The sequence below is a fragment of the Chionomys nivalis genome, chromosome 7 (assembly GCF_950005125.1).
Source record: "Chionomys nivalis chromosome 7, mChiNiv1.1, whole genome shotgun sequence".
Taxonomy (NCBI): Eukaryota; Metazoa; Chordata; class Mammalia; order Rodentia; family Cricetidae; genus Chionomys; species Chionomys nivalis.
In genome coordinates this window covers 34,119,704-34,146,713 of record NC_080092.1, presented here as the reverse complement: position 1 = coordinate 34,146,713, position 27,010 = coordinate 34,119,704, and the positions used below count along the sequence as shown (strand labels likewise).

General features: G+C 43.2%; 1 protein-coding gene across 1 annotated transcript; it reads right to left on the bottom strand.

The window, feature by feature from the left end:
• On the bottom strand, nt 1-25,147 carry Ppp2ca (protein phosphatase 2 catalytic subunit alpha). The gene is made up of 7 exons (XM_057774806.1): nt 24,720-25,147; nt 11,122-11,331; nt 6,590-6,763; nt 6,003-6,092; nt 5,423-5,584; nt 3,911-4,029; nt 1-2,377 (listed from the first exon to the last, which is right to left on the bottom strand). The coding sequence occupies exons 1-7, from the start codon at nt 24,819-24,821 to the stop codon at nt 2,305-2,307; spliced, it is 930 nt and encodes a 309-aa protein (XP_057630789.1). The 5' UTR covers nt 24,822-25,147; the 3' UTR covers nt 1-2,304.
• Nucleotides 25,148-27,010: the final 1,863 nt, after the last annotated feature.

Genomic DNA, 27,010 nt, shown 5'->3' with positions numbered 1-27,010 from the left:
TACGTAAGCATTTTGCCTGCAGGTATGTATACCATGTGTGCACCTGATGTGGAGGCCATAAGGGAGAAACGAGATCCTGAAGCTAAAGTTACAGACAGTGGGGAATTGATTAACCGCTAAGCAGCTCTCCAGACTCTTTCATAACTCTCATTTTGACAATTTTTTTGCTCTTAATCAAGAAGCTTAAAAAATTATGGCAATCTTATTATAGTACGCATTAAGAAATTCTCTTTAGTGATTTCCATCCAACTCTAATTAGATTTTTAGAAAAAATTATGAAGCTCAGACATTTTATTAATTTTACAGTCAGATTAAAGTATTAACATCTTTAAGTTTAGATGGGAAGCCTAGTAATTTGCTCCAACTCACAATGATTTGGAAATCAACCCATCTTTGCCACAAGCCCCATTCTGAGAATTTATATGTAGCCGACACTCGTCAACTACAGGACCCTGACTCCATTAGAGCCCACTCTATCACTGTCAGGTTCCTCGGGAGCCACTTGGTGTTCATGCCACTTCATTGTCAGATCAGAAGTACGTAAGTTGGGCATCGTGGCATGTGGAGGCAGGATCACCCATGAGTTCCAGGACAGCTTGGTCTATACAACAAGCTCCAAGTCACTCATGGCCACACAGTAAGACCCTGTCCCCCTGCTCGCCCCACACCCCAACCTTGTCTTCTTTCTTTTTTTAATAGAGAAAGTACTGTACATAGATGTTATTTGTTTGGTCAGGAAGAAAAGACAAACTAGCAAAAATAACAGGCTGGAGAATGTGTTTTTTCTCAGAAAAGATAACCTAGAAAAACCAAGGACCTTTTGATGTGGACAATTAACTCATAAACCGGTTTATGCAGGGCAGTGTTGTAACTTCACTGTTGGTTCCAAATTCAACACAATACAAAGCAAGGAAGCATTTATTTACCACACTCACACAGCAATGATTACGCATCCTGTGTCTGCCCAGGCAGCTTAGAATAGCAAATATTCAGTCCTCGCAGAAGAACTCTTCGTTTTCTATGCCAAGTCAAAGAATATAAGGGAAAACCTGCTGAGCACGGCACTCAGGTACCACTCTCGGGTCTGGGACAAAACACAAACACTAACCCAAAAGTTGGCTCCTACTTGGCTTCACTGATTTACCGCTTAAGCAACTTAACACAGGCTAAGGCTCTAACAGCTTATCTGAGACAAATTTAACTCTAAGATCACGACTTGACAAGAAATGTACAAATGTTTGTTAAGAACTTACCATTCTGTCAATCATTTTAGAGTCATGAAATATACATAGCAATATATTTATAACCAGAAACTACACTAATTAGACACATCATTTAGTTTGTTAAGTTCTACCTGAAAACATGCCATTTTAAGTAAAATCCTAAAAACAAACTCTTGAGTTCTATGGTTAACAATCAAGTCCTACTGAAGCAGCAGATTCCTTTCACAAGCGCAGGCCAGCAACAAGACAAACTGCAATGTCAGACAAACAAGTCCCCAAGTTCTTCTGAAGAACGCCAAGGAGTTGCCAGAGAGGTTACACAGTGGCCTTGATCTTTATTTTTCTTTACCTGGAATTCTACAAATTCCGAAATTGATCAATTGATTTATCTTGTGTAATAAACAGCACCAGTCGTGCCCACTGATACAATCCAAAGCTGACTTTCTCCGTTCTCAAGTTTATTATGAAAACACTGCGGTGACTTGCAGTGACGTCATCTTACAGGAGGGGAAACAGTTCTATCCAAAACAACTCACCAGGGTTTCTGACAATAACAAAGAACAACGTGGGGCTGAGATTGGAGAAGGGAATAAACCAAGTGCAGACAAATCATACAATTAAATTAAATGGTATCCCTGAAAAGAAACAAGAGGGGAGGCCTTGGTACTTATTTAAAAATGTTCATTAAGCTCCAATGATTGTTTGCTATCCTCATCTACAGTCATGCTGAGTAAGCTACAGCTAAGTGGAAGTCAACTGGACTCACGGGTGTTAATGTTTACATCCTATTTCTGCAGTCTCTCAAGAAAGCAAAAGTAACTACAAATAGCGCTATGCCAGAAACTGGATTCTTGACCAACAATGTCGCGTCAGCATGCAATGAACTGGTTCATTCTAAAGTGGTCACGGCTGTTGATGACAAGAGGCTTTGTATTTTTATATGGCACATCTTTTGGTCCGTGTGAAAACAAGTTTTTTGAATGTTAACTATTTTCTGACACTTTGAAGTTACTGTTGCTCTTCCCATTTCCATTAGGTCAATATACGGTTCATGGCAATACTGTACAAGTTTAAATTCCCATTACAGGAAGTAGTCTGGGGTACGACGAGTGACATGTGGCTCGCCTCTACGAGGTGCTGGATCAAACTGCAAGCTGAAAAACAAAATAAGGTTCACTGTTTCTATTCTAAGAATACACCATGTATTTATTAAACCGTCCTTTTTTTTTTTTTTTTTTTGGTTTTTCGAGACAGGGTTTCTCTGTGGTTTTGGAGCCTGTCCTGGAACTAGCTCTGTAGACCAGGCTGGTCTCGAACTCACAGAGATCCGCCTGCCTCTGCCTCCCGAGTGCTGGGATTAAAGGTGTGCGCCACCATCGCCCGGCCAAACCATCCATTTTTCAAATGTTACGGTTTATTTCTTATCCAATTTCAGCACATTTTAACAGGTTCAAAAAGTCGGGCACCGCTGTAACACCAGCACTTGGGAAACTGAGGCAAGGGAATCACAGTTCTAGACCAGTTTGGGTTATAAATACAAAAAAAAAAATGAACCCAACTTTTAATTCCAGCACTCAAGAGGCAGAGGCCAATGAATTGAGCTCCAGGATAGTCAAGGTTACATTGCAAGACCCCAGTTCAAGTTGTTGGTTTATTTTTAGGGGGTAGGGGAATGTAGTCAGTTTTAGCTGTCAACCTAACACAAGAGTCATCACCTGGGGACAGTTTAACTGAGGACTTGTCTGAATTAGGTTGGGTTGTGGGCATGTTTGTGGAAGACTGTCTTGATGACAGATGTAGGAACACCAAGCACACTGTGGCCATTACCATTCTCTAGACAGAGCTAACTGAGCCTAAGTAAGGACCCGCACATTTATCTCTACTTTTTTGTTTTGTTTGAGTCAAGGTTTCTTAATATAGTGCTGGCTCTGAAACTCTATATAGACTAGGATGGCCTCAAATCTACAGAGATTCTCCCGCCTCTGTTGGAATTAAGGTATATGTCACTACACCTAGCTCTATGCTCTTGACTGTGGATGTTATTTGAGTAGCTGTGTTATGTTCTTGCCTTCAACTTCCCTTCAATGATGGACTAGAACTTGGAACTGTAGCCCGAACAACTGTTCCCCCTAATCCCATGTTGGTTTTGGTTAGAGCAACAGAAAAATTAGTCAAGGATGTCCTTAACCTCCCAAACCTCCTGCCTCAGTCTCTCAAGTACTAAGATTAGAGTTTTGAACCTGTGTTGTAACCTGTACTTCAGTTCTGGATACTACATTTCCATATAATGGGGCCCCTTCTAATAAGATCAATTAAGTGTCTAACACACTGATCTGATCCATAATAAAAACATGGGTTTATAAATTGAAGACCACTGAATTTAGCGGCAATGGCCTTTAGTACTAGCACTCGGGAGCCAGAGGCAGGTGGATCTCTATGAGCTCAAGGCTAGTCTGGTCTATATAGTGTGAGTTCCAGTGAAAACAGCTATATAGTAAGACCCTGTTAACAACAACAACAACAACAAGAAATTGAAGATCTAATAAATCAATTCAGTCTGGGTTCCAAATAAGAAAAACTAATTTCTGTTACGTGTAGGTTCATGCCCATGAAAACGTAAAGTCAACCTGTAATATGGTTTAACAAGAGCTGGAGAACAAGCAGCTCTAGCTCAGGCAGATACTTACAAAGAATACTTAAGAGTGTCGTCAAGTTCCATGATTGCAGCTTGGTTACCGCAACGATAGCAATAGTTTGGAGCACTGAAAATTGTTACTACATTCCGGTCATGGCACCAGTTATATCCCTGTAAAAAAGAGGCAGGAAAAAAAACCCATTAAGACATAAAAAAATGACAGTTCCTCTCAAAAATGGTTACTTTTTTGTATTATTAAAAAAACCTGTAAAATGTACACGAATATATTTGTTATGGCTAAAATGAAAAAAGTTTGTTTTTAGCATTTAAAAGCCAGCCAAACATGGTAGCATATACTTTTAATCCCAGGAGGCGGAGGCCGGTGGATCTGTGAATTTGAGGCCAGCCTGATCTACATAGTGAGTTCTAGGACTGCTACAACTATGTAACAGAGAGATCATATTCCAAGAAACCAAATAAATAAACAAGCAAACAAAGCCATTTTAAATAATATCCATCACCAAATATTAATCTACTTATATAGTATGTTTCTATAAATCTTTCTTTCATTTACATGACCCTAAACATAATTTTAAAATGAACTTATTTGACACAAGGCCTCACTGTGCAGCCCAGGCTGGTCTGGTTCACAAGGCAATCCTGCTTCATCCTAACTAACAAGGGTGCAGGTGTGTACAGCCATATTTGTCTCAGGATTAGTCCTGACAACACTTTAGTGGAGAAATTGTGGTAGCCCATGTTTTAAGAACCCACTAGATGGGCTGGAGAGATGGCTCAGCGGTTAAGATCATTGCGCGTTCTTCCAAAGGTCCTGAGTTCAATTCCCAGCAACCACATGGTGGCTCACAACCATCTGTAATGAGGTCTTGTGCCCTCTTCTGGCCTGCAGAAGAATATCACATACATAATAAATAAATAAACAAACAAACAAATAAGTAAATATTAAAAAAAAAGAGAAAAAAGAACCCACCAGAGGAGACTTCTTTCCCATCACCTACAGTCCAGGCAGCCAAAGGACTACATCAATGCTTTGAAGTTCCTTCCCTTTCCTACACACAGACATACTGAATATGCATAAACAAACACAATTGCACTTTATTATACCCTTCTCTATCTCTACATCTGAACCCTTTCACCATTAGATCCCAAGTCCCTCCAAGTCATTAAGAATCTGAAGATACGCTAGGTAGTGGTGGTGCACACCGTTAGTCCCAGTACTCAGGAGGCAGATGGATCTCTTTGAGTTCGAGGCCAGCCTGGGCTACACAGAGCAAGCGGATCAAGTACCAGGATAGGCTCCAAAGCTACAGAGAAACCCTGCCTTAAAAAAAACAAAAAACAACAACAACAACAAAAAAACCAGAAACAAAGAAAACCTGAAGATCCATTAAATATATACACCACTATCATCATAAACCTGACTTTCATTTGACTGCACACCTACGGAAAAGGGTTCAGCTCCAGTGGTAGACTCTATGGGAATAAAGGACTGTCATTAAAAAGTTAGTCTGACAAACTAACTTTTTCAAAGAAAAGAACATACCTCCATTACCAGCTGGTGAGCTCTGGACACCAACGTGAGGCCATTGGCATGATTAAATGTCTCAGAAATATCTTGGCCAAAGGTATAACCAGCTCCTCGAGGAGATATCCCCCAGCCGCCACGGTCGTCTGGATCTGACCACAGCAAGTCACACATTGGACCCTAAAAAGCAGGTACAAGTTATAAGCTGACTCTTACCAAAGTGGAAATTCTTGATTTGATAATTCAACAGAAGCCGCACTCCAAGTGCAAATCACTTTTGAGTGGTGTCTGCTAGCGAGGCATGACCTTTGCAGTTAAGCTCTCTCTGAAATGAGAAGCACTTCTAACAAGGCCCAGTGCAGAGCAACAGGCGCGCTCCATCAGTAGGTCATCCTATGGGTAAGCCAGTGCACCTTCACTGTTAGGCAGCATGGGCTAAGAGCAATACCAGAGGCTTCTACATTTCTTCTGAGAAATGCTAAGAAGGCTCATGTGTCACTTCACTTACAATTTGAGTTGACACACAATGAATTAAGCTACAGTTAAACCATTTTCCCTTTTCCTATGGTTTCTGAGATTTATCAAAGAGAAGTCATACCTCATGAGGAACTTCTTGTAGGCGATCAAGTGCTCGGATGTGATCCAGTGTGTCTATGGACGGTGACAGACCACCATGTAGACAGAAGATCTAAAAAGATGGATTACAAATGGTAACTATACCTAGAGAGAAATTAAACTATTTGGGGCACAGTTCAGGTAGGAGCCTCCACCATTTGGTCACATCAGTTTCTAGGCCCTTTCCATTTCAATGAGGCTTGACTCTCAAGAGCTGGCCATAGTTCTGCCCAAGCCCCAAGCACTGAGTATCCATTCTTCTTCTTTACCAATTGTCATGGCTGAGGCTCCTTCAACAAGGAGTTTCTCTAACCTTACCCTACTGGTAGTTACCTTCACACTCAGAAGTTTCGCCCAAGTTTGTAAGTACACATCTACTAGCAAACACCTCTTTTATGTCTCCCAGACTCCTCTACAAACAGCACCCAAAGCTGAATGGGTTACATTTTCCACCCCCATGGTCCCATTCTGTACAGTTAGTTCAGTACCTGATACATAGAAAAAACTTTAACACTAAGAAAGCAGTAACTGGAAAAAAGGGAAGCAGCAGCGAGTTTAAGGCGCACGCACCTGCCCATCCACCAAGGCAGTGAGAGGAAGGTAGTCAAAAAGGTCTGTGAAGTATTTCCAAACGTTTGCATTTCCGTATTTCCTTAAACACTCATCGTAGAAACCATAAACCTGTGTGATCTGTCTGCTCTCATGATTCCCTCGGAGTATGGTGATACGCTCACGGTAACGAACCTACAGTGAAACAGACGACAGCTAGCTCTTTCCCAAAACAAAACAAATCAACTGATATTTCATGAAACTTCCTATAGGGAAACCCATAGTTCCAATTTTGAAGGAAAAAAACCCACATTTCTACATTTCAATGGACCGAAACCATACATTAAAAAAATTTTGTTTGCTTTTTTTGAGACAGGGCTTCTCTGGAACTCGTTCTGTAGACCAGGTTGGCCTCAAACTCAGAGATCAGCCTGCCTCTGTCTCCCAAGTGCTGGGATTAAAAGTGTGCACCACCACATTTGGTGATCATAAACATTTTTTTTAAAAAAGTATTTATCAATATCACTTCAATTAAAACCACACTCCCTGTACCATCTTGTGTGAAAGGTTTTTCTATGACCTTTACTAAATTTACAGTTAGGCAACAATCACACCAAATTTTAGAGACTTGCATTCCTTACAAAGATCTCATGCCTATCTACAATCCTTCCCCCAGCTCCTGACAACCACTGATGTACTTCTGTCTTTTGAGAATGCCTTTTCTAGACATTTAAATTAAGTAAAAAACAACAGAACGCAGCCTCTTGTGCTGCATATCCCTTGGAGAACCACCCTGGAGTCACCATGCTGCAGCGTGGATGGGGACGCACACCTTCACAGGGTGGCCATGTGCCATGGTTTCTGCACTTGCTCCAGTCTTCCCATCTATTAGTTACTGAGCTCATTTGCTCACATACTTTCTATTTCTTGAACACATTCCTAGAGTGTAGTGTATGATTGCTTTATATCCAACTTCATCAAAATTCTTCAAAGTGGCCAGACCATTTTACATTCTTGACGGGAATGGATGAGGTGTCTAATTTCCTGACATATTCATTTATATTTACTGTAGTCACTGTATTAGTAAAAGACACGAATTAGTTGGTATATGTGACTTCAATGTAGATTTCCCTAATTACTTACAATCTGAACTAACCATGTCCTTACTGACCATCTATCTTCTAGGCTAAAGTAGTTGTTTAAGTACTTTGCCCATTTAAAATTAGATTATCTATCTAAGGTTAGGCATCCATGCAGACGGATGAAGAATTTGAGGCTTATTCAAGCTATAGTATGATCCTGTCTCAAGAAATCTGTCTTAGCTGGGTGATGTTGACGCACATCTGTAATCTAGACCCTCAGGAGGTAGAGGCAGGTGGATCTGTGACTTTGCCAGCCTGAGCTACAAAGCAAGTTCTAAGACAGCCAGAACGGGTACAGAGAAAACCTGCTTCAAAAAACAAAAATAAAACAACAAAACAAACAGAAAGAAAGAAATCTGTCCTGACATGGCCGTACAAGCTTATAATCCCAGCACTAAGATGACTGCAGGGCAGTCTTGGCTGGACACCCTGTCACCTGTAAAATAAAAACCCAAATAACCCCCATAAAAACCCCTTCTTATTATTAACAGCCCTTTAAAAAAAGGTACGTGTAGGCTGGCGCAATGGCTGAGTAAAGGCGTCTGCCATCAAGACTAATTTTAAAATTACATTCATTTTTGTAAGTGCATGTGTATATGTCATTTTATTCTGCCCATGTGGGTTCTAATTATCAAATTCAAGACATTAGGTTCCGTGGCAACTGTCTTTAGTCAGTCATCTCACTGGCCCTGATTAGTTATGCCACAAAACAAGTTATGGCTATATTTCATCTGTTACCTACCAATTTGCTTTCTAGGACCCATAAGGTGAAAGGAGAATTGACTTCCATACTTGCTTGATGGCATGTATGTACGTCACACAGTTAAATAAAATTAACAAGTAACTGTAAAAATGTTTTAAATTTGAAGCGAGACTATAGCTCAGGGGTGAACCTGTGCTAGCATGCGGGAGGCCGAGTTCAACCAGAAGCACCAAGAAAGTAATAATTTGAACAAATGTTTCTTCTTTGAAGCATCTTTGAACTGCTCCTCCTGCCTCCATTTCCTAATTGCTAGAATTACACGCATATATTACCACACTTGTAATACTGTGCTGGGGGTCAAATGCAGGGCTTTCTGCATGCTAACCAAGCACTCTAGAAACTTGGTTGCATCCGCAGCCCTGGATTATCGTTCTATGAACACAGCTGAGAAATCTGAGCCTAATCAAGAACAGACTTCTTTTTCTTCTTAAATTTATAGCCTCTGCTATTCATTTAGGCCAACAATCTGTTCTGATGCATTTGAAAAAGGGCCCCTTTCCCCATAGTGTCGTGAGTTTCACAGGAGTCCATACACTACAGAGGTACCCTTCCTCAAGGTGTCAGCAGAGCTGGAGTCTCTTAAAGTCATCTCTTGATTTAGACTGTAGTTTTCTCCATGTGGTCTCTCATCTTCCCTTTGTTCATATACACCTGGAGGCAGCATCTCATTGTCCGGGAGCTCAGTTAGGCTAGCTGGCCAGTGAGCTTCAGGGACTCTTTTGTCTCTACTTCTTCAGGGTTGGGATGTCTCCATGCTTGGCACTTTTAAAAAATGGGTTTTGGGAATTGAACTCAGGTCTTCCAACTGCGCTATCTCCTTAGCCTCCTAATCTCTTTTTATAGAACGACCCATATAATCTCGTTTTATTTAACTATTCATGTAAAGGGCCAGCACCAAGTGCAGCCACACTCTGAGGTTCAGGGAATTAAGATTTGTGCCTATGACATTTAGGAGTACACAATGCAGTCTAGTCTTTAGTATATAAATTTTCTTGCTGTCATTTTTTGAGACAGGGATGAGCCTTTGCTGATGGGAGCTTTATGTGTTAGACAAGGCCTTGGCCTCCATAGTAGTACTGGGATTAAAGTAGTGTCAATCAGGCCCAGTGGTACATGGATTCTTAAAGGCAGCCCAGCCCTTCTACGTGAACCTGGGCTACCAGCTTCTTATCTATAGTCACTGTACAAAGTGCCTACAGTCTACTCTAAACACTCAGTATTCTCAGCACTGTAAATGCTCATCATCAGTTAGCTCTAACTCTGACCACTTCTCTACGTTAGAAAAATTGGTGACAGCAAATTTCTTGTTCAGAATATTCTGCAATAAAAAAGCGAGTCTGTTGCCTAGGAAGAGCGGTAAAATTTCCCACTGTAAAGTCAAACAGCTTCCTAAGGCAGAGGCAGCATTCGACTCTAAATCAATGCCAATGTATTTCAGCGTTGATTCTTCATCTCTACATTTCAGAGCTACAAATGACAAGGACTCTAAAATTTGCTTCTTTTCTTTTTTTAAAGATTTATTTATTTATTAAGCATACAATGGATTGCTGGCAAGGAAGGCACCAGGTCTTATTACAGATGGTTGTGTGTTACCATGTGGTTGCTGGGAACTGAACTTGGGACTTCTGGAAGAGCAGCCAGTGCTCTTACCCTCTAAGCCATCTCTCCCAGCCCAATTTGCTTCTTTTAATTATTATTATTATTTATTTCTTTTTTTTTAAAAGAAAAGGTCTTATTTTTTTTTAATTTTCATATTTATTTATTATGTATACAATATTCTGTGTGTATGTCTGCAGGCCAGAAGAGGGCACCAGACCCCATTACAAATGGTTGTGAGCCACCATGTGGTTGCTGGGAATTGAGCTCAGGACCTTTGGAAGAGCAGGCAATGCTCTTAACCTCTGAGCCATCTCTCCAGTCCCAAGAAAAGGTCTTATTATACAAACCAGGCTAGCCTCAACTCTTAAGGGTTTACCTGAGCCTCACCATAGCTGACACTACTGCCTTCATTTCGCATGTTTAATTGTTATTACTACAAGGGAATAAACTATTGTTTAGGTATTTGCTCAGTCTTGTACACTAAGATCAAATCTCTTTTCTAATATTAAAGACAAAAAAATCTTCACTTAATAAATCTGATCTTTTTCTCTCAATTCCTCCTTCATCAGATTTTCACAGGACTGTCAAATGATGTAAATAACCCAACATAGATGTTCAAACTCTCTGAATACTTAATGCAGTCTTTTTATTTCCATTGTCAATGTACCAAACTAAAACTTGTACTTGATTAGTTTGCCAGTCACAGCACTTGGAGACTGGGCAGGCTACGAACTCTTTGGGTTTGAGGCCAGCCTGGTCTACATAGTGAGTTCCATGACAGTTAGAGATATGTAGTGAGATTCTGTCTAAAAACAAACAAAAGACCCCAAGGTATCCCATGGCACAGTGTTCTGAACCATGTTCTGGTTCCTAATGCAGACAGGATGATGATTAAGTTTGACACTCACATTCTTTGCATTCCTAATTAGGCATGGAAGTTTGTTCTAAAATTTAACATTCAGATGAAGAGAACAAATCATGGTAGGAAAAGAACATTCCAGAGGGCTTTCACCCAGTTCAAAAGGCCCAAACAGAAAAAGTAAAATTACCTTAAGAGCTACAAGCAGTGTAACTGTTTCAACTGAGTAATATCCTCTGTCCACATAATCTCCCATAAACAAGTAATTTGTATCTGGTGATTTACCACCAATTCTAAAGAGTTCCATAAGGTCATGAAATTGCCCATGTACATCTCCACACACAGTGACCGGACATCGAACCTCTTGCACGTTGGATTCCTTTGTCAGGATTTCTTTAGCCTACAAAGAAAAAGTAAAGCAATACATTCAGCATTAAATGGCATCACAGAAGATGCTTTGTTTATATTAATGTAAAGGGCGAACCTGGCAAATATGAAACCACAGGCGATTGCAACCCAAGATAGACATTAAAATTTTTAATTTTAAAATTTGCATTTTTTGTACCGGTTGGTAGAGGTGCACACCTTAAATCCCAGCACTCAGTAGGCCAGCAAAGATTGTTATATAGAGAAGCCCTGTCTTGACCTCTCACCCCCAAATCTATTTTATGTGCAAGTTCTCATTTCACCCATGTGTGTCCTAGTGATTAAATCAATGTCCTCAGGTTTACTGGCAAAAGACTTAAGTCACCTTACTATCCCATTGGCTATATTTATAGGACAAGATATGGTTAGTTTTTCCTTTGGCTACCTTGTGGGAGATATTTAGAGAATATGTACCAAGTTGATATTCAATCATCACTCTCAGTTTGTAAAGGCTATCAAATTTCCATCTCATTAGAGAATGAAGACAGTAGCACCCACACAAGATGAAAACGACCAGAAGGTGGGCTGGAGAGATGACTCAGCAGTTAAGAGCACTGGCTGCTCTTTCAGAGGATTCAAGTTCAATTCCCGGCACCCACATAGAAGCTTGTACCTATTTGTAACTCCAGTTCCAGGTAATCCAAACCTCTTCTGGCCTCTGAGGGCCCTGTACGGAAGTGGTACAGACATACATGCAGGCAAATACGTAAATTTGGAAGAAGAAAAACGAGCACTTAATGTTGTCTCCTCAGGTTGAGATTTCTTGGTCCTGACTTTTTTTTTGGAGTTTAAGACATTTGAATTTTTCTCATTTCATTCTATTTTTTATAACAATAAAGTTCTTGTTTTACAGTTAGAATACTCAATATAGCATACATGCTTTTTAGGCTGCTTTTAGAAGCCATCATTCAGCCAGACAACCACATATGCTAAAAATGTATACCGGGGAAGACAATTATCTGCTAAACCATCTTAATGACTCTGCCTTGTGCTAGTCACTGGACATTGGTGCACGAAATAGGTCATTTCCATGGCAAAGGAGAAGAGAAAGGCTGTAAGCAAGCAAGGGGGAAAAGAAAACACTAAATGAACAAAGTAGACTATCCCAAGTATCACCAGGAAAGGGAGACCACTTTAAATTAAGACAAATGATCAAATGCCCATACCGAAATTTTGCTACCCAGCAATCCCAGTATTCAGGGCCAAGGCAGGAGGCTTGCCACTAGTTCAATGTCAGTCTGGACAATTACAAGTGTCTATCCTCTCTCAAAAGAATCCTCCCCCAACACACAAAGAGAACAATGTTGCTAATGAACCAAGTGGTGACAACCAACATTACCACAATTTATGGCTACACATTTGAAACATGGATCTCTTCTTTCTTCCCCCAAATTTGGTTGCAATCTTTGGAAAATAGAATCCAAATCAGTAACATTTACTTTCCTTCCCACACCTACCAATGCTGTCCCAAGTACAACCAACCATGTTCAAGAATCACTATTTTCTATTCTCCAAAGGCTTGGGGGAGCCTATTTCCAGACACTCACCAAGTTTAGAAGAATATTTTCAGTTTAAAGAAGAAATGGGGCTCTTCTATTAAACAAGATCTTATGATCAGGAAATGTGAAAGCTAAAATGCAATCTAAACAATGTGGAAATTCTGGGAAGAATGCAATCTTTGGGGGGTCATTAGCACACTACCAACACTCAGTATGTTTGGACTCGGGCATCTCACAATTTCATCCCTAGCCTGATGTAAGAGACCTACAGACTCTACTTTCTTCTCCACCCTACCCGTCCCCAGACAGGGTTTCACCCTATAGCCTTGGCTGTCCTGGAACCCACAGAGATCCACCTGTCTCTACCTCCTGAGTGCTGGGATTAGATTAGAGGCATGTGTCACCATGTTTAAATATGGGCCATTCCAACCAACATATCAAGTAAGATGAAATGAAAGCAGGATCATGTGAACTAGGTTTTGTAACTCATTCATGGCAGAATTGTTCAAGGAAGACAATAAGAAAATTCCAGTTGGGCAGTGGCGGTGGCAGCTGGGTCTTTGTAAATTTGGGATCAAGGGTCTACAAAGCAAGTTCTGTGACAGCCAGAGCTGTTAACACAGAAACCCTGTCTCAAAAAACCACACACAAAAGGAAAGAAGTTAGGAAGGAAGAAAGGTCTCAATTATTTACTCATCACTTCCTTAGCGGTACATAGTATTGTCATTTCTAGTTAACTTACACTGTAGAAAAAGCCACCCATCCATTTAAGTTAAAGACTTTAGTAGAACAGGGGTTCTCAACTACTAATGCTATAACTCTCTAACACAATTCTTCATGTTATGACCCCCCAACCATAAAATCATTTCATTGCTACTTTATAACTATAATTTTGCTACTGTTATCAATTACAATGTAAGTATTTGATATGCAGGATATCTGATATGAGACCCTCCCCCACAAAGGAATTTCAACTCATAGGCTGCGAACCACTGACTTAGAAGCATAAGACCCCAACCATGTCAAAATCCTTTTATGCACTTATGTATCAAGCTACTCATCAAAATGACACAGAAATCACATTAGTAATTCTTGCCATCTCTAAAGTCAAATCCATGGCTTTGAAACCAAAAAGGCAGTGCTGAGATGTCCATGACCATGTCTGTCATTCACCTTCCCCTCACTTCCAGCAGTCCTAGAAGCCAGTTTTACAGGTTGTCAAACACCCTCAGAAGGCCCCCATAGAAGCAGGCTTGTCCAGTAGACAATCACCAAACTCCTTTTAAGCAGAGAATCAACCAAAAACACCAGAAGACAGACAACATACTTGTACTCACTGGAGATGAGTACAAATAAGCACCAAACCCAAAAGACCCCAAGGAGGCAAAACCCCACACGGGGAAGGTTAGGTTCGGTTGCCTCCTGATCATGCGATGATGCCCAGGTGGAGCTCAGCTGGCTGTTTAAACATTGTTTTTCCCACCATTAAAAAAAAAAAAAAAAAAAAAAAAGCTGTAAGTGGCTGCAAATGCCTGGCATTTCGGAAGTAGAGGCAGGAGGATGGGGAGTTAAAAGGTCGTCCTTGGCTACTGGTTTATTTAAATTCGTGACACTGTTCCAGAAAGTTCAAGTCCTAGACAACATACTAAGATGGTCTCAAACCAGGCTGATGGCGCAGGCCTTTAATCCTAGCAGGAAGACGCAGGTGGATCTGAGCTCCAGGATAGCCAGGACTGACTATACAGAGTAACCCCGTTTCAAAAACAAAACGAGACAAAAACAAACACATATCTCAGAAACAAACAAAAAACAACCACTGAATCACACAACAATAATCATGATACTTCATGGGTGCCAAAACAAAACAAACTCCTTGTTTCGAAAACTGGCTCAGTCATCTACTGCTTATTTTGTTCTATTTAATATAAATCATGATGAAAGTAGAAGCCTCTTTCCTTCTTAGCCAAGGTTTCTGCCACTCATCTACAGCGCCACCACTTGACTTTTGACACTGGGCTTCCCTAACACTGCATGCAGGTCTTGACTTCATTTTATGGCCTAGGTTGGCCTAGGTCTTGGCCTCTGCTCCTTTTCTTGAGACTAAGTATTTATATATCATGTAGCTGGGGAGGGCCTCTAACTTAGAGATCCTGAGCCCTTAGCTTACTATGTTAGAATCAGAGGCACTTTTTAGAAAAAGGTTTTTAAGATTTCTTTAAAAAAAAAATTAATGTGCATTTTATGTTTTACCATCATGCACCCGTGTGAGGGTGCCAGCGCCCCAAGAACTGAAGTACAGACAGCTGTGAGCTGCCATGTGGATGCTGGGAATTGAACCAGGGTCCTCTGGAAGAGCAGCCAATGGTCTTAACCACTGAGCCATCATATCATCTCTTCAGCTCCTAGAACTGTTTTCTTAAAGGTGCATGTTTATAGTGTTTTCCTCCAAAACAATAATATACTCTTGGGAGGATGTGGGGGAAATATGCCTGTAAATCTAGCATTCAGGAGGCATAAGCAGCAAGATCTTGAATTCTAGGACAGGCTGGACCATACAGTAAGACCACCTTCTAATGCCCCCATACAATAAATAAAAAAAATTAAACAAGAAAGTACTCCAAGCAATTCCTGTAATAGGTCAAGAGTAGAATCTTTTTTTTTTTTTTGAGACAGGGGATCTTGGTGTATTCCTGGCTGTCCTGGAACTCACTCTATAGGCTGGCCTCAAACTCATATAAAGATCCACCTGCTTCTGCCTACCAAGTGCTGGGATTAAAGGTGTGTGCCACCACTGTCCAGCAAAAGTAGAATCTTAAGGTCTTTAATGAAGGAAATGCGATGCAGCCAACTGGATGATAATGATGTTTTACTACAGAAACAATCCCGTATTTCACAAATTCTGCCCTGAGTAGTCTCTGGAAGGAGACACTAACCATCAACCATCTTATTTAAAGAAGTTAGTGTTGGCTTTCTTTTGTTTTTCAAGGCAGGGTTTCTCTGTGTAGATTTAGTTGTCCTGGAACTTGTTCTGTAGACCAGGCTGGACTCGAAGGCATGCACCACCACTGCCCAGCTAAAACTCTGCTATTAGAGAAGAAAAAAAAAAAATCAAACTAAATCTGTGCAGAGATATGCTATCAAGACAAAGTTGAGCAGTGAAGGCCTAATAAGGACTGGTCAACAGAATGCAAGGCAGAAGCACAAGCCTATCAACGACACAGCCAAGTGTGCAGTCGTTGGGAACTCAACTCCACACTTGCCCTTACCCAGATAAACGAATGAGCAGTCTACAACCAAAGTTTGCAGCCTTTTGCTCAGCCGCAATACAAGAATTATCATCTGTGAGATAAACAGTAACCTGAAAACAAAAATATGTACTCAGAAATATTATCTACACTTAAGAAGACTGAAGCAGGAGGGAGAGAGAATGGAGGAGCAAGCAACTAGCTGGTCATACAGTCACAAATAAAGAAGACTCAGAAACATGCCCTCTGCTGTGTTCATCCACTCAATATGCAACCCCAATTTATAAATAGGTAAAGCCACTGTACTGTGAAAAAATGCAGCTAATCCCAGAATGTTCAACAGTCACCTCTCACCCTCAAACTGGCAATTAGAGAGTTCTCCCTCTTAAGCCAACCCTACTCCTATGAAGAAAGCTATTTTTTTTAAATATTTATTTATTATGTGTACAGCATTCCTTCCATGTGTGCCCGCCAGGTCTCATTATAGATGGCTGTGAGCCACCATGTGGTTGCTGGGAATTGAACTCAGGACCTCTGGAAGAGCAGACAGTGCTCTTAACCACTGAGCCATCTCTCCAGCCCGAAAGAAAGCTATTTAAAACAATACACCACCAATAAAATATTCCCCTCTCCTAAAGCCAGGTCAGCTCATATATAGCTCAGGAATGAGAAGGCTTTTCCAAAGATGATTTTTTTAATTTTTAAAGAAAAGAAATGGAAATAGCCACAGTAGGAGCAAAGTGCTGGTCCCTGTAGCGCCCTTAGAAGACAACTCAAAGCCGGGCAGTGGTGGCGCACACCTTTAATCCCAGCACCCGGGAGGCAGAGGCAGGCGGACCTCTGTGAGTTTGAGGCCAGCCTGGTCTACAAGAGCTAGTTCCAGGACAGGAACCAAAAGCTACAGAGAGGGCTGGAGAGATGGCTCGGAGGTTAAGAGCACTGACTGCTCTTCCAGAGGTCCTGAGTTCAATTCCCAGCAACCACATGATGGCTCACAACCATCTGTAATGAGATCTGGCGCCCTCTTCTGGTGTGTGGGAAGCAGAATGCTGTACACATAATAAATAAATAAAAAAAAAACCCAAAAGCTATGGAGAAACCCTGTCTCGAAAATCCAAGAAAAAAAAAAAAGACAACTCAAAATTCAGTAATTCAGTGTTTATTTTTTCCACACTAAAAAAGGATACTTCAGTTAACTATGACAAACTTGACTTACAATGAAAAAGGGAAAATACTGGTTACAACGAAAAGAATCTGTCCCAGTTATTCCTGCAGGGTGGGAATAAAAGCCTCTTTCTGTGGCTGGGCTTTGAGCTTGCCAGACAGATGCTGTGTGGCTCAGCTACATTTCAAGCTTTTCTTCATTTACTTTCAGACAGGGTCTCAAAACTAAGTGGTTGTTTTTGAGCATAAAATCCTCCTGCCTCAACCTCTGCACTACCAGGCCTGGTTTCCAGGGCCCATCACTGTTGATAATACGTGGTATTTGAACACAGAATCTGGGCCTTTGGCAGAGGACAGGGAGGACTGAGGAATCAGCATGTGAGTATAACTACACCTTCTCATTCAGTTAACCCAAGTTGCAATACCACCCACCCTGTGCTGGGAGCACATGGAACAAACGCGCACAGGTGTGCTGAGGCTTTGAAGATGAAAAGAACAGCGTTCTGAGTGCCAACTGCAACAGAGGCCATCTACCTTTATAGAACATTTTACAACTTAGTCTCTCCTCGAGAGATTTATACTACTTGACAAAATAATGACCCATTGTTTTCATCTTACCAATCTTATCGGAGGGACAAATGAAGTTAGCCACATGCAAATGGGAGAATTACTGTTTCGAAGAGAGGTGGGACAACACTATTGGAGGAATGGAGCTTTGCAGCAGAAAGAACACAATGCCTTCAATTTATGGAATCACTGAGTCCACAATTCAGGATGGCCCAATTTACATGCACCTTCATTATTAACACCTCAACAAGGGTTTGGAAGCAAGATAGGAATCCTGGAATTAGAAGTTGCAACCCAGACAACCTACCCCAGCTACCCTCACCAGCCTCTCAACCTTCCACATAGAGCCTCCGCTTTCTACCTACAACAACAGAGACCACACCAAAGTGAAAGAAAAAATATTCCAACACGCCTCTCCCACCTGTTCCTTCTTAATAGTTTAACTACTGCTATGGAGACAGCCAAACAGCCTTAAACCTAGAAATATAGTACTTCATCTAGGAATTTAATCTTGGGGGACCGGGGAGATGGCTCAGCAGTTTAGGACACCTGCTGCTCTTGCAAAGGACCTGGTTTCATTCCCAGAACCCACTTGATGGCTTACAACTACCCATAATTCGGACCTCCAAGAGCACCAGGCACACACATGGTGCACATACATATAAACAGGCAAAGCACTGATACACATAAATCTTAAAGAAAAAAACGGTAATATAGGTTAAAAAAGTTCTGCTTAGCAAATAAATTAGTAAGAAGCAGTTTCCCTTTTCCACACCTGTGCAGCAAATGTTAAACTAAATGACACCATAAGACTATTACATCTATAATACTTGCAAAGAAATGGACAACCGCATGCCTAGGTCAAAAACTCCTTTGGGGTGCTGGAGAGATGGCTCAGAGGTTAAGAGCATTGCCTGCTCTTCCAAAGGTTCTGAGTTCAATTCCCAGCAACCACATGGTGGCTCACAACCATCTGTAACGGGGTCTGAACCCCTCCACTGGCATGTAGGCATACACACAGACAGAATATTGTATACATAATAAATAAATAAAAAAAAATGTTTAAAAAAAAAACTCCTTTGGGGGAAGAAACTAAAAACATCAATTCTTTACTTGGAAGTCTTGAAAGCACAAAGCCAAAACTGGCATCCAACCCCAAGACACTGCTTGAGTCATATAATAATAAAAGGTCATTTTTATTGTAGTTAGTCCAAAAGCAAACTGATACTTTATTTACTTATTATTCGGGACAGAATCTTTCTAATATAGCTCTGGCTAGCCTCAAACTCAGAGATCCGCTTGCCTGCTTCCCAAGTGCTGGGCTTATTCATTTTTGAGGCAGGGCCTAACTGTACAGTCCTGGCTGACCTAGAGCTCACTATGTAGTCTAGGTCATCCTCAAACTCACCTAAGCCTACCTGCCTCTGGCTCTTGGCCATCCTCCTGCATCAGCTTTCAGAGTGCTAGAATTACAGGAATGCATGACCACACACATCAAGTAGATAGTATTTACTTTTTTAAAAATATTTATTTATTTATTATGTATACAATAGTCTGTCTGCATGTATGCCTGCAGGCCAGAAGAGGGCACCAGACCCCATTCCAGATGGTTGTGAGCCACCATGTGGTTGCTGGGAATTGAACTCAGGACCTTTGGAAGAGCAGGCAATGCTCTTAAGCTCTGAGCCATCTCTCCAGCCCCAGTATTTACTTTTTTTAATCTGTTGATGGAACTGTGCCTAAAATGAAACTGCATATGCTCACCCCAAACACCAAACTCCTTCAAACAGCAAGGTACATATATATACTTGAACACACAGTATGCTTAGCTTGGGTAGGACCGTGAAGTCCATCTTTCTTTTTAATGAGTCAGCAACATAACAATCATGCTCCCCACTGTTATGATACACATCTGGATCCTTTCTGCTTTGAAGCAACACTGCTATTGTGACAAGGTAACAAAAGAGAGTTCTCAAACTGGTTAATTGGAGTGACCACTGGGGTTTAGCTTTATTTTCACGAAAGGGGGAAGGACTTTGAGGCTATCACTCCTTCTTATGAGATCATCAATAGCTGTTTTTGATGGATGTAGTTCTTTAACAAGCATGACTAAACTGACAGAAAATGTAGCTTATTTTCAAATTTTCTGTTAAAGCTGGATATGGTGGCACATGTATCTACACTATATATCTGCAATCCTAACATTTGGGAGACTGAAGCGAGAAGATGTTGAGTCTGAGGTTGGTCTAGGCACAGGAACAGTTGTCTTGCAAATGAAACAAAATAAATGAACAAGTAATATTTAGAAGGCAAACACAACAAAAGCAAATGTAGTTTTCACCTAGAGATAGAATTGGCAATAAAACATTACCTGTTCTGTTTTACTAGGACTTGTACAAGGTATACCAAGACATACATCTCCCCGTCTAAAACATCTTAGTATTGTTTAGGAGATTTACATCATTACAAAAGTTAAAATACAATCCAAATCAAGCAAGTTAGGCAACAACATTCATCAAAAGTATCTATTTCAAGAAAACTTTTTTTTTTTGGTTTTTCAAGACAGGGTTTCTCTGTAGCTTTGGTGCCTGTCTGGGAACTAGTTCTTGTAGACCAGGGTGGCCTCGAACTCCCAGAGATCCGCCTGCCTCTGCCTCCCGAGTGCTGGGATTAAAGGCGTGCAACACCACCACCCGGCTTCAACGAAACTTTGAAATAGGTTCAAGAACTATCATTTTCATTTTAACCCCTCCACCCCCACCTTTTTGGAGATAAGGTTCCACTCTGTAATTCCGGCTGGCCTCTGCTTCCCCAGTGCTGGGATTAAAGGCATGCACCACCAATCAAGTTTTTTTTGTTGTTGTTGGTTTGTCAAAACAGGGTTTCTCTGTGTAGTCATTGGCTTTCTTGGAGCTAGCTCTGTAGGCCAAGATGGCCTCAAAGGTAAAGAGACCAACTTGCTTCTGCCTCCTGAGTGCTGGGATTTAAAAAGCACGTTTCACCACCACTTAGCTCAAGTATTATTATTATTATCATTAATTTTAGGTGTTTTGAGACAGAGTTTCTTTGTGTAGCCCTAGCTGTCCTGGAACTGGCTCTGTAGAGGAGGCTTGCCTCTGCTCCTGAGTGCTGGGATTAAAGGCACGCAGCTACCACTACCTGGCAAGAATTATTTTTATATGGCTCTAAAATTAAAACTTTAGACGACTGAGAGAGCTCAATGGTTAAGAGTTAAGAGTCCATGCTGCTCTTGTAGGGGACTGAAGCTGGGTTCCCAGCACCCAAAAGTCCAGTGGATCAAATAACCAGACTCCAGGGATCCAACACCTCTCTGGCCTCCATGGGCACCTCCACACACATACATTAAAACCCTAAAATCTGCACATATTGAGAAAAAAATCTAAGCCAGCTAGCCTACATCTGAGGTTCACAGATGTGAAAAACATACTGGATCCGTTAAGCTGCAGCCCTCACCCACCCCACCTCTCTACCTACTATCTCTAACAGGCTCTCCAAAGCAAACCCACTCAGTCCATACTTCCTTTAGTTTCTTGTTGCTGCTATAAAGACACCCCGAGATTCACAACTTTGGGGAGAAAGTTTTGTTTTTCCTTCCTGAGACAGGGTTTCTCTGTGTAGCTCTTGCTGTCCTTGAACTCACTCTGTAGACCAGGGATCCTCCTGAGTGCTGGGATTAAAGGGACACACCACCATGCCTGGCTTGAAAACAGGTTATTTTGGTTCAGTTCCAGTCCATCACAGCAGGGATGTCACAGTAGCAGGAGCTTGAGGGGAGGTACTCACATCACATAAAAAGAAAGGGAGCAATGAATACATCCTCACACTTTTAATATTACATTTATTTGTTTGTACAGGTCAGAAGAGTAAGGTGTTTTACCATGTAGGTCCTAAGGGGTCAAACCTAGATCACTGGAGACCTCTCCCATACGGAGCTTCCTCTATGCTTATACAATTCAGGACCCCTCCCCTCCCCCAACCTGGGAACGGTGCCACCTACAGTCGGTGTGTCTTCTCATCTAACATAATGAAGGTCTCCTAAACCATGTTCATAGGCCAACCTGATCTAGACAATTCCCCAGACTCCAGAGCAGCAGTTCTCTACCTGTGAGCTGATGATCCTTTTACAGGGGTCCTGCATAGCTGACATTTACAATACGATTCATAACTAGCAAAATTACAATTATGAAGTAGCAACAAAAATGATTTTATGGTTGGGGGTCACACATGAGGAACAATTCCATTTAAGGGTTGTAGCATTAAGGTTGAGATCCACTGTCAAGTTGATATTATCATCATAGTCTTTCCAACTAAATTAAAGTTTCTTGAGGATATGTATAATTTATTCCTCATTGTCTTCCGATTCTCTTCATAATAGCACGCAATCTTGGAGACTCAGAAACACAAGTGCTAGTTTAGGACACAATCCCATCAGATTAGAAGTGACCTCAGAACATGTTTTAACTATTTTATAGTAACTGGACTTATGAAAACCAGTTACAACCATTTAGTTGGGAAACAAAAAGTAGTGGTGTTCCAGCCTGAGTGGTCTTTCTCTTTCTATACAAATGACTGCCATTTAGCTAACTCAAAATGTTCAGAGTCAGCAACCAGAAACCAGGACCTGGCAATATATTAGATTTGTTTGTTTGTTTTTTGAGACAGGGTTTCTCTGTAGCTTTGGTGCCTGTCCCGGAACTAGCTCTTGTAGACCAGGCTGGCCTCGAACTCCCAGAGATCCGCCTGCCTTTGCGTGCTGGGATTAAAGGCGTGTGCCACCACCGTCCGGCTGTTTGTTTTGTTTGAGTACAACAAGTAAATTTTAAAAGGTTTATTTCTAGCCCGGACGTGGTGGTGCCGCATTAAAAATCAGCACGGGGGGGGGGGGGGGGCGGCGGCAGAGGCAGGTGGATCTCTGTGTGTTCAAGACCAGCCTGATCTAGAGTTCCAGGACAGCTAAAGGGTACACAAATAAACCCTGTCTCGAAAAACAAACAAAATTTATTTTCTTTTTTTTTATTTTTTAAGGTGATTCTTTTTTTTATTAATTTATTTAATTATTAAAGATTTCTGCCTCTTCCCCGCCACCACCTCCCATTCCCTCCCCCTCCCCCAATCAAGTCTTCCTCCTCAGCTCAAAGAGCAAGCAGGTTTCTCTGCCCTGTGGGAGGTCCAAGGACCACCCACCTCCATCCAGGTCTATTAAGGTGAGCATCCAAACTACCTGGGCTCCCACAAAGCCATTACGTGCAATAGGATCAAGAACCCATTGCCATTGTTCTTCAGTTCTCAGTAGTCCTCATTGTCCATTATGTTCAGCGAGACCGGTTTTGTCCCATGCTTTTTCAGTCCCCGGCCAGCTGGCCTTGGTGAGTCAAAATTTATTTTCTAAACCTTAAAAATACCACCTCGTTTGATTTGAGAGAAACAAAACTCAAAATATTGGATTGGTGTAGCATACACATGTAACCAATCCCAGCACTTGGGAAGCTGAGACACAAGGACTGCCACACGTTCAAAGCTACATAACCAGTACAAGGGCAGCCAGGGTTACCTGGGAGGGAAGGAAGCGTTTTTTTGTACAGAGCTGAGGTAAATAAACCCACGTCTGTCTTAAGTCCCAATTATTCTCAGCAGTTTCTGAAAAACTGTGTCGTCAGAAAATATTCATCAAACGCAAAAACCTCCTTTTTACATCAAACCACAAAGGAGTGAGCATACAGTGCTCCAAAAATTCTTCCTAACACAAATTACTAACATAGTCCTTAATTTTGCACTAAAATTAAATGTTAAAGTAACCGTGAAAAGCGAACACAAAACAGAGTGGAGATGAACATTTTATACTAGAAAACTGCATTAATAAAACTTGAAAAATACCACACGACCGAAAGCTTAGCAGCCTGCTCTCCCAACTCTTGGGGGAAAAAAACCAATGGAACGAGCTAACCTTAGATACAAAGCGTAGTCACCACTTGGCTGTGTCGACTCAGCACCCTGCCTGAAACACAGGAGGTCAACTCGGGGATCACTACCACTACTTGTAGCCACAAAACACAAGAAAGAAACTTTCAACCAAGAGAGGACACAACATTTGATTCTCTTCCAGTCCGTGTTGCTCATGCTAAACATAAATGGCACCATGCCAAGTACGTTAAACAGAGGATCTCACACTACCATTTGAGTCAGCATATACATCATAAATTAAAATGCCACTGGATTTCCAATCCCGAAGCTCTCCGTATAGTATGACTCACCAAATCCTCCATTTCTTCCAACTATGAAAACTTTATACTCCTCCCTTGTAACTACCACTATGACCTTCGTAGAAATTGGGCTAGCGGCTTTTATTTTTGTTTGGGAATCGTTAAACGCACACTTTAAACAAGGCTCAGAGGAAGCCGACCCGAACGCGATGACCTTTCCACACAGGCGCTGGGCACGGACTGGCCTCAGAGCCCGCCTGTAGGGGACCCAGTGGGCATCGCCAGCTCCAAGAAGCAAAGCAAGCCCGGCTGCAAGCGCAATGCCTCTTCTCCACCTCGCAGCAGCTCCAGGTCCCGCTCCCAGGCCCAAAGCAGAGCCAGTCCCTGGCCGGACCACGCAGGGTCCCGGCCGCCTTGTTCTACGGCGTCGGGCAGGGCCGGGAGGCTCGGAAGCCCGGAGCCCGGCGCGCGCCGCCATCTTAGGCCGCGGCGGCGGCGCCATCCAATCAGCGCGCGGGAGGCGGGGGGCGCCGGGTCGCTCGCGGGTCCCCGCGGGCAGCGCCGGGAGCCGGTGTGCGAGGTTCGGGGGGCCTGGCCTCCGTGCCGCCATGTTGCACCGTCCCCGCGGCCTCCTGAGGAGCCGCACTGGGGCCTACCCCCGCTCACCTTCTCGCAGAGGCTCTTGACCTGGGACTCGGAGAGCTGCTTGCACTCGTTCAGCTGCTCGATCCACTGGTCCAGCTCCTTGGTGAACAACTTCTCATCCATGATGACGCCCGCCCGAACCGGCTGCCTCTCCGCGCTGCTCCCGCGCCGCGCCCGCACCCGGGCCACACGCACACGCCGCCGCCGTTCCCCGGGGTGCTTCCTGCGGCCCCTGGCGGCTGCTAGGCGCTGGCGTCGGACCGCTGGCTTCGCTCCGCAGTACTCGGCCGCCGGCCGCGGTGCCTCCTCCTCCGCTCGCCCTAGCTCGGGACCAGGCTTTCTGTAATGGCGGCCGCCCGGCGTGGTGACGTCACGCCGGCGTCGGGGGCCGCGGGGAGGGCGTCGGAGCGGGGCCCGGACCCAAAGCGGCGTACCGTGGGGCCCGGCGCAGGCGCAGCGGAGCTGGATGCCGGAGGAAATGCCTTCGATTTCGGGGCGTGGTCCTCGCGGGGAGGGCGGCGGGGGGAGGGGGAAGAACGGGGTTGGAGCAAGCGCAGTGCTCGAAGCGGCGAACCCGGTTAATCCGGGAGCCTCAGGCTCCGAAAGACGCCTGCGCGGACTCGGCGCATGAGCAGTCCGGGGAAGGCGAGGGCTGTGTCTGTGCCCTGGTCTTGGGGGAAGGCCGTCGGGTAACACCTCTCAGATACGGTCTTGGACCTGGCAGCCTGATCACTGAAACAACAGTCACAACCTTAAGGCGCGTACGCCAGAAGCTCTGGGAACCGCACGGGAGTCCGACGTCTTTGAGGACAAGAACTAGCTCCTAGAGGCAGACTGCCTGGAGTGACCTTCCCCCACTTCCGGGCGTTGCAGGCTGCTGTAATTAGGTCATTCGTAGGCGGAGGAAGGTGTACCTGCTTGGGGTGTGTCACTCGCTCACCTGACACCCCCAGCAGACACCTGTCACGGCGCGATGGCGGGCCCGAGGTCAGGCCTTCGATCCTGGCCTTGTCCCGAGCCTAGCTAGCTTCCTCTCCTGTGGCCTTCCACAGCTCCGGTGTGCACTTTTCTTCAAGTCCTGTGCCCACTGGAAATGATCCTGGCCTCCTTTCTAGAGGACAAGCAGGTATAACGTGAACATATCGGTCCTGGCTGTCTTCTGGCGCCAGTAAAAGCAGCTATAGTAAAGGAAGCTGATACTCGGCCTTGACCTGGTTATTGAATCTCTTTGGGGTTTTCGAAACTTTTTCACATTGCACTGTCCCTGCATTTACAAGGATACTTGGCTCCACAGAGCGCCAACTATTTACCAGATCCCATGCCTAGAGGACAGAGGGGTCATGTGGACAAACAAGGGCGGCTGCTGCCCTAATTGAGCTTGAATTTTCCCAACAATACCGCAGGAAATGGATGGAATGGACTGAAGTTATACATTGCTCTCCCCAGAGTTTGAGAGGTATAGAAGCCAAAGGATGGTTAACCATGAGGGCAAGGCAAGGGTTGATCTTCTAAGCTCTATTGTGGGGAGCAGTCAAGCCTGACACATGCCGGGCAAGACGCAGCTCCTAGGGCATCCCCCTGACCTATGAGCTAAGAGAGGGCCTCAGTGGCCCCAACCACAAATGGCAGGGCTGAAAATCCTCCTGTATCAAGGACAACCTGCTTGGCCAGGAGGACTGGCTTAACCAATTCTGCTTTCCCTGGGTACCTCCCTCTAGTGTGCCCGAAGAGAGTACCTGAGATCTACTCTTCTAGAAGCCTTCTTACACACTTGTTCTTCCAGGGTGGGGAAAGGTCATGCCAGCTTAATTCTGACTCTGGTTTGCAGTGAACAACTCCAAATTACAGACAGAAGTCTAAAAGTTAAGACTGTGCTATAATAGAGGGATGACTGTCCAGTGCCTGTGGTTAGAAAGCCACGGTAACCGTGCTGCCTTCTCTTATTCTTTGCCATCGTCTTGGACCCAGGTGAGAGCTGGTCCTGTCTCAAAAAGTAGGAAGCAAGCAGGGACACACAAAATGGAAATGGAAGGGATTTCTCCAAGGTCAGTGGTCAGGCTTGAGAACGTCATACTGACAAGGTCTTAGCCAGATTCATACAGCTCCTGATATACACAAGAGGACCAGCATGCATCCCTTATCCTACAGGTTTTTCACCTGCAAAGACCGTGATGATGTTAGTTTGGCAGACTGAGATGTACTAAACGCCCACTATATATGCTAAGGTTCTATAATGAGGGTTCTAGCTAGGCACTCCTTGCTAGTAGCATTAATATGTTTATTTTCTCTTGATGCAGGTTACTTGGCTCACC

Excerpts from the sequence above, each read along its gene's own strand:
- Ppp2ca (XM_057774806.1), bottom strand. The coding sequence starts at position 24,821 with ATGGATGAGAAGTTGTTCACCAAGGAGCTGGACCAGTGGATCGAGCAG. Across the intron at positions 11,332-24,719 it reads TCAAGAGCCTCTGCGAGAAG|GCTAAAGAAATCCTGACAAA; the intron begins GTGAGCGGGGGT and ends TTTTCTTTGTAG. Across the intron at positions 6,764-11,121 it reads CACTGCTTGTAGCTCTTAAG|GTTCGTTACCGTGAGCGTAT; the intron begins GTAATTTTACTT and ends GTTTCACTGTAG.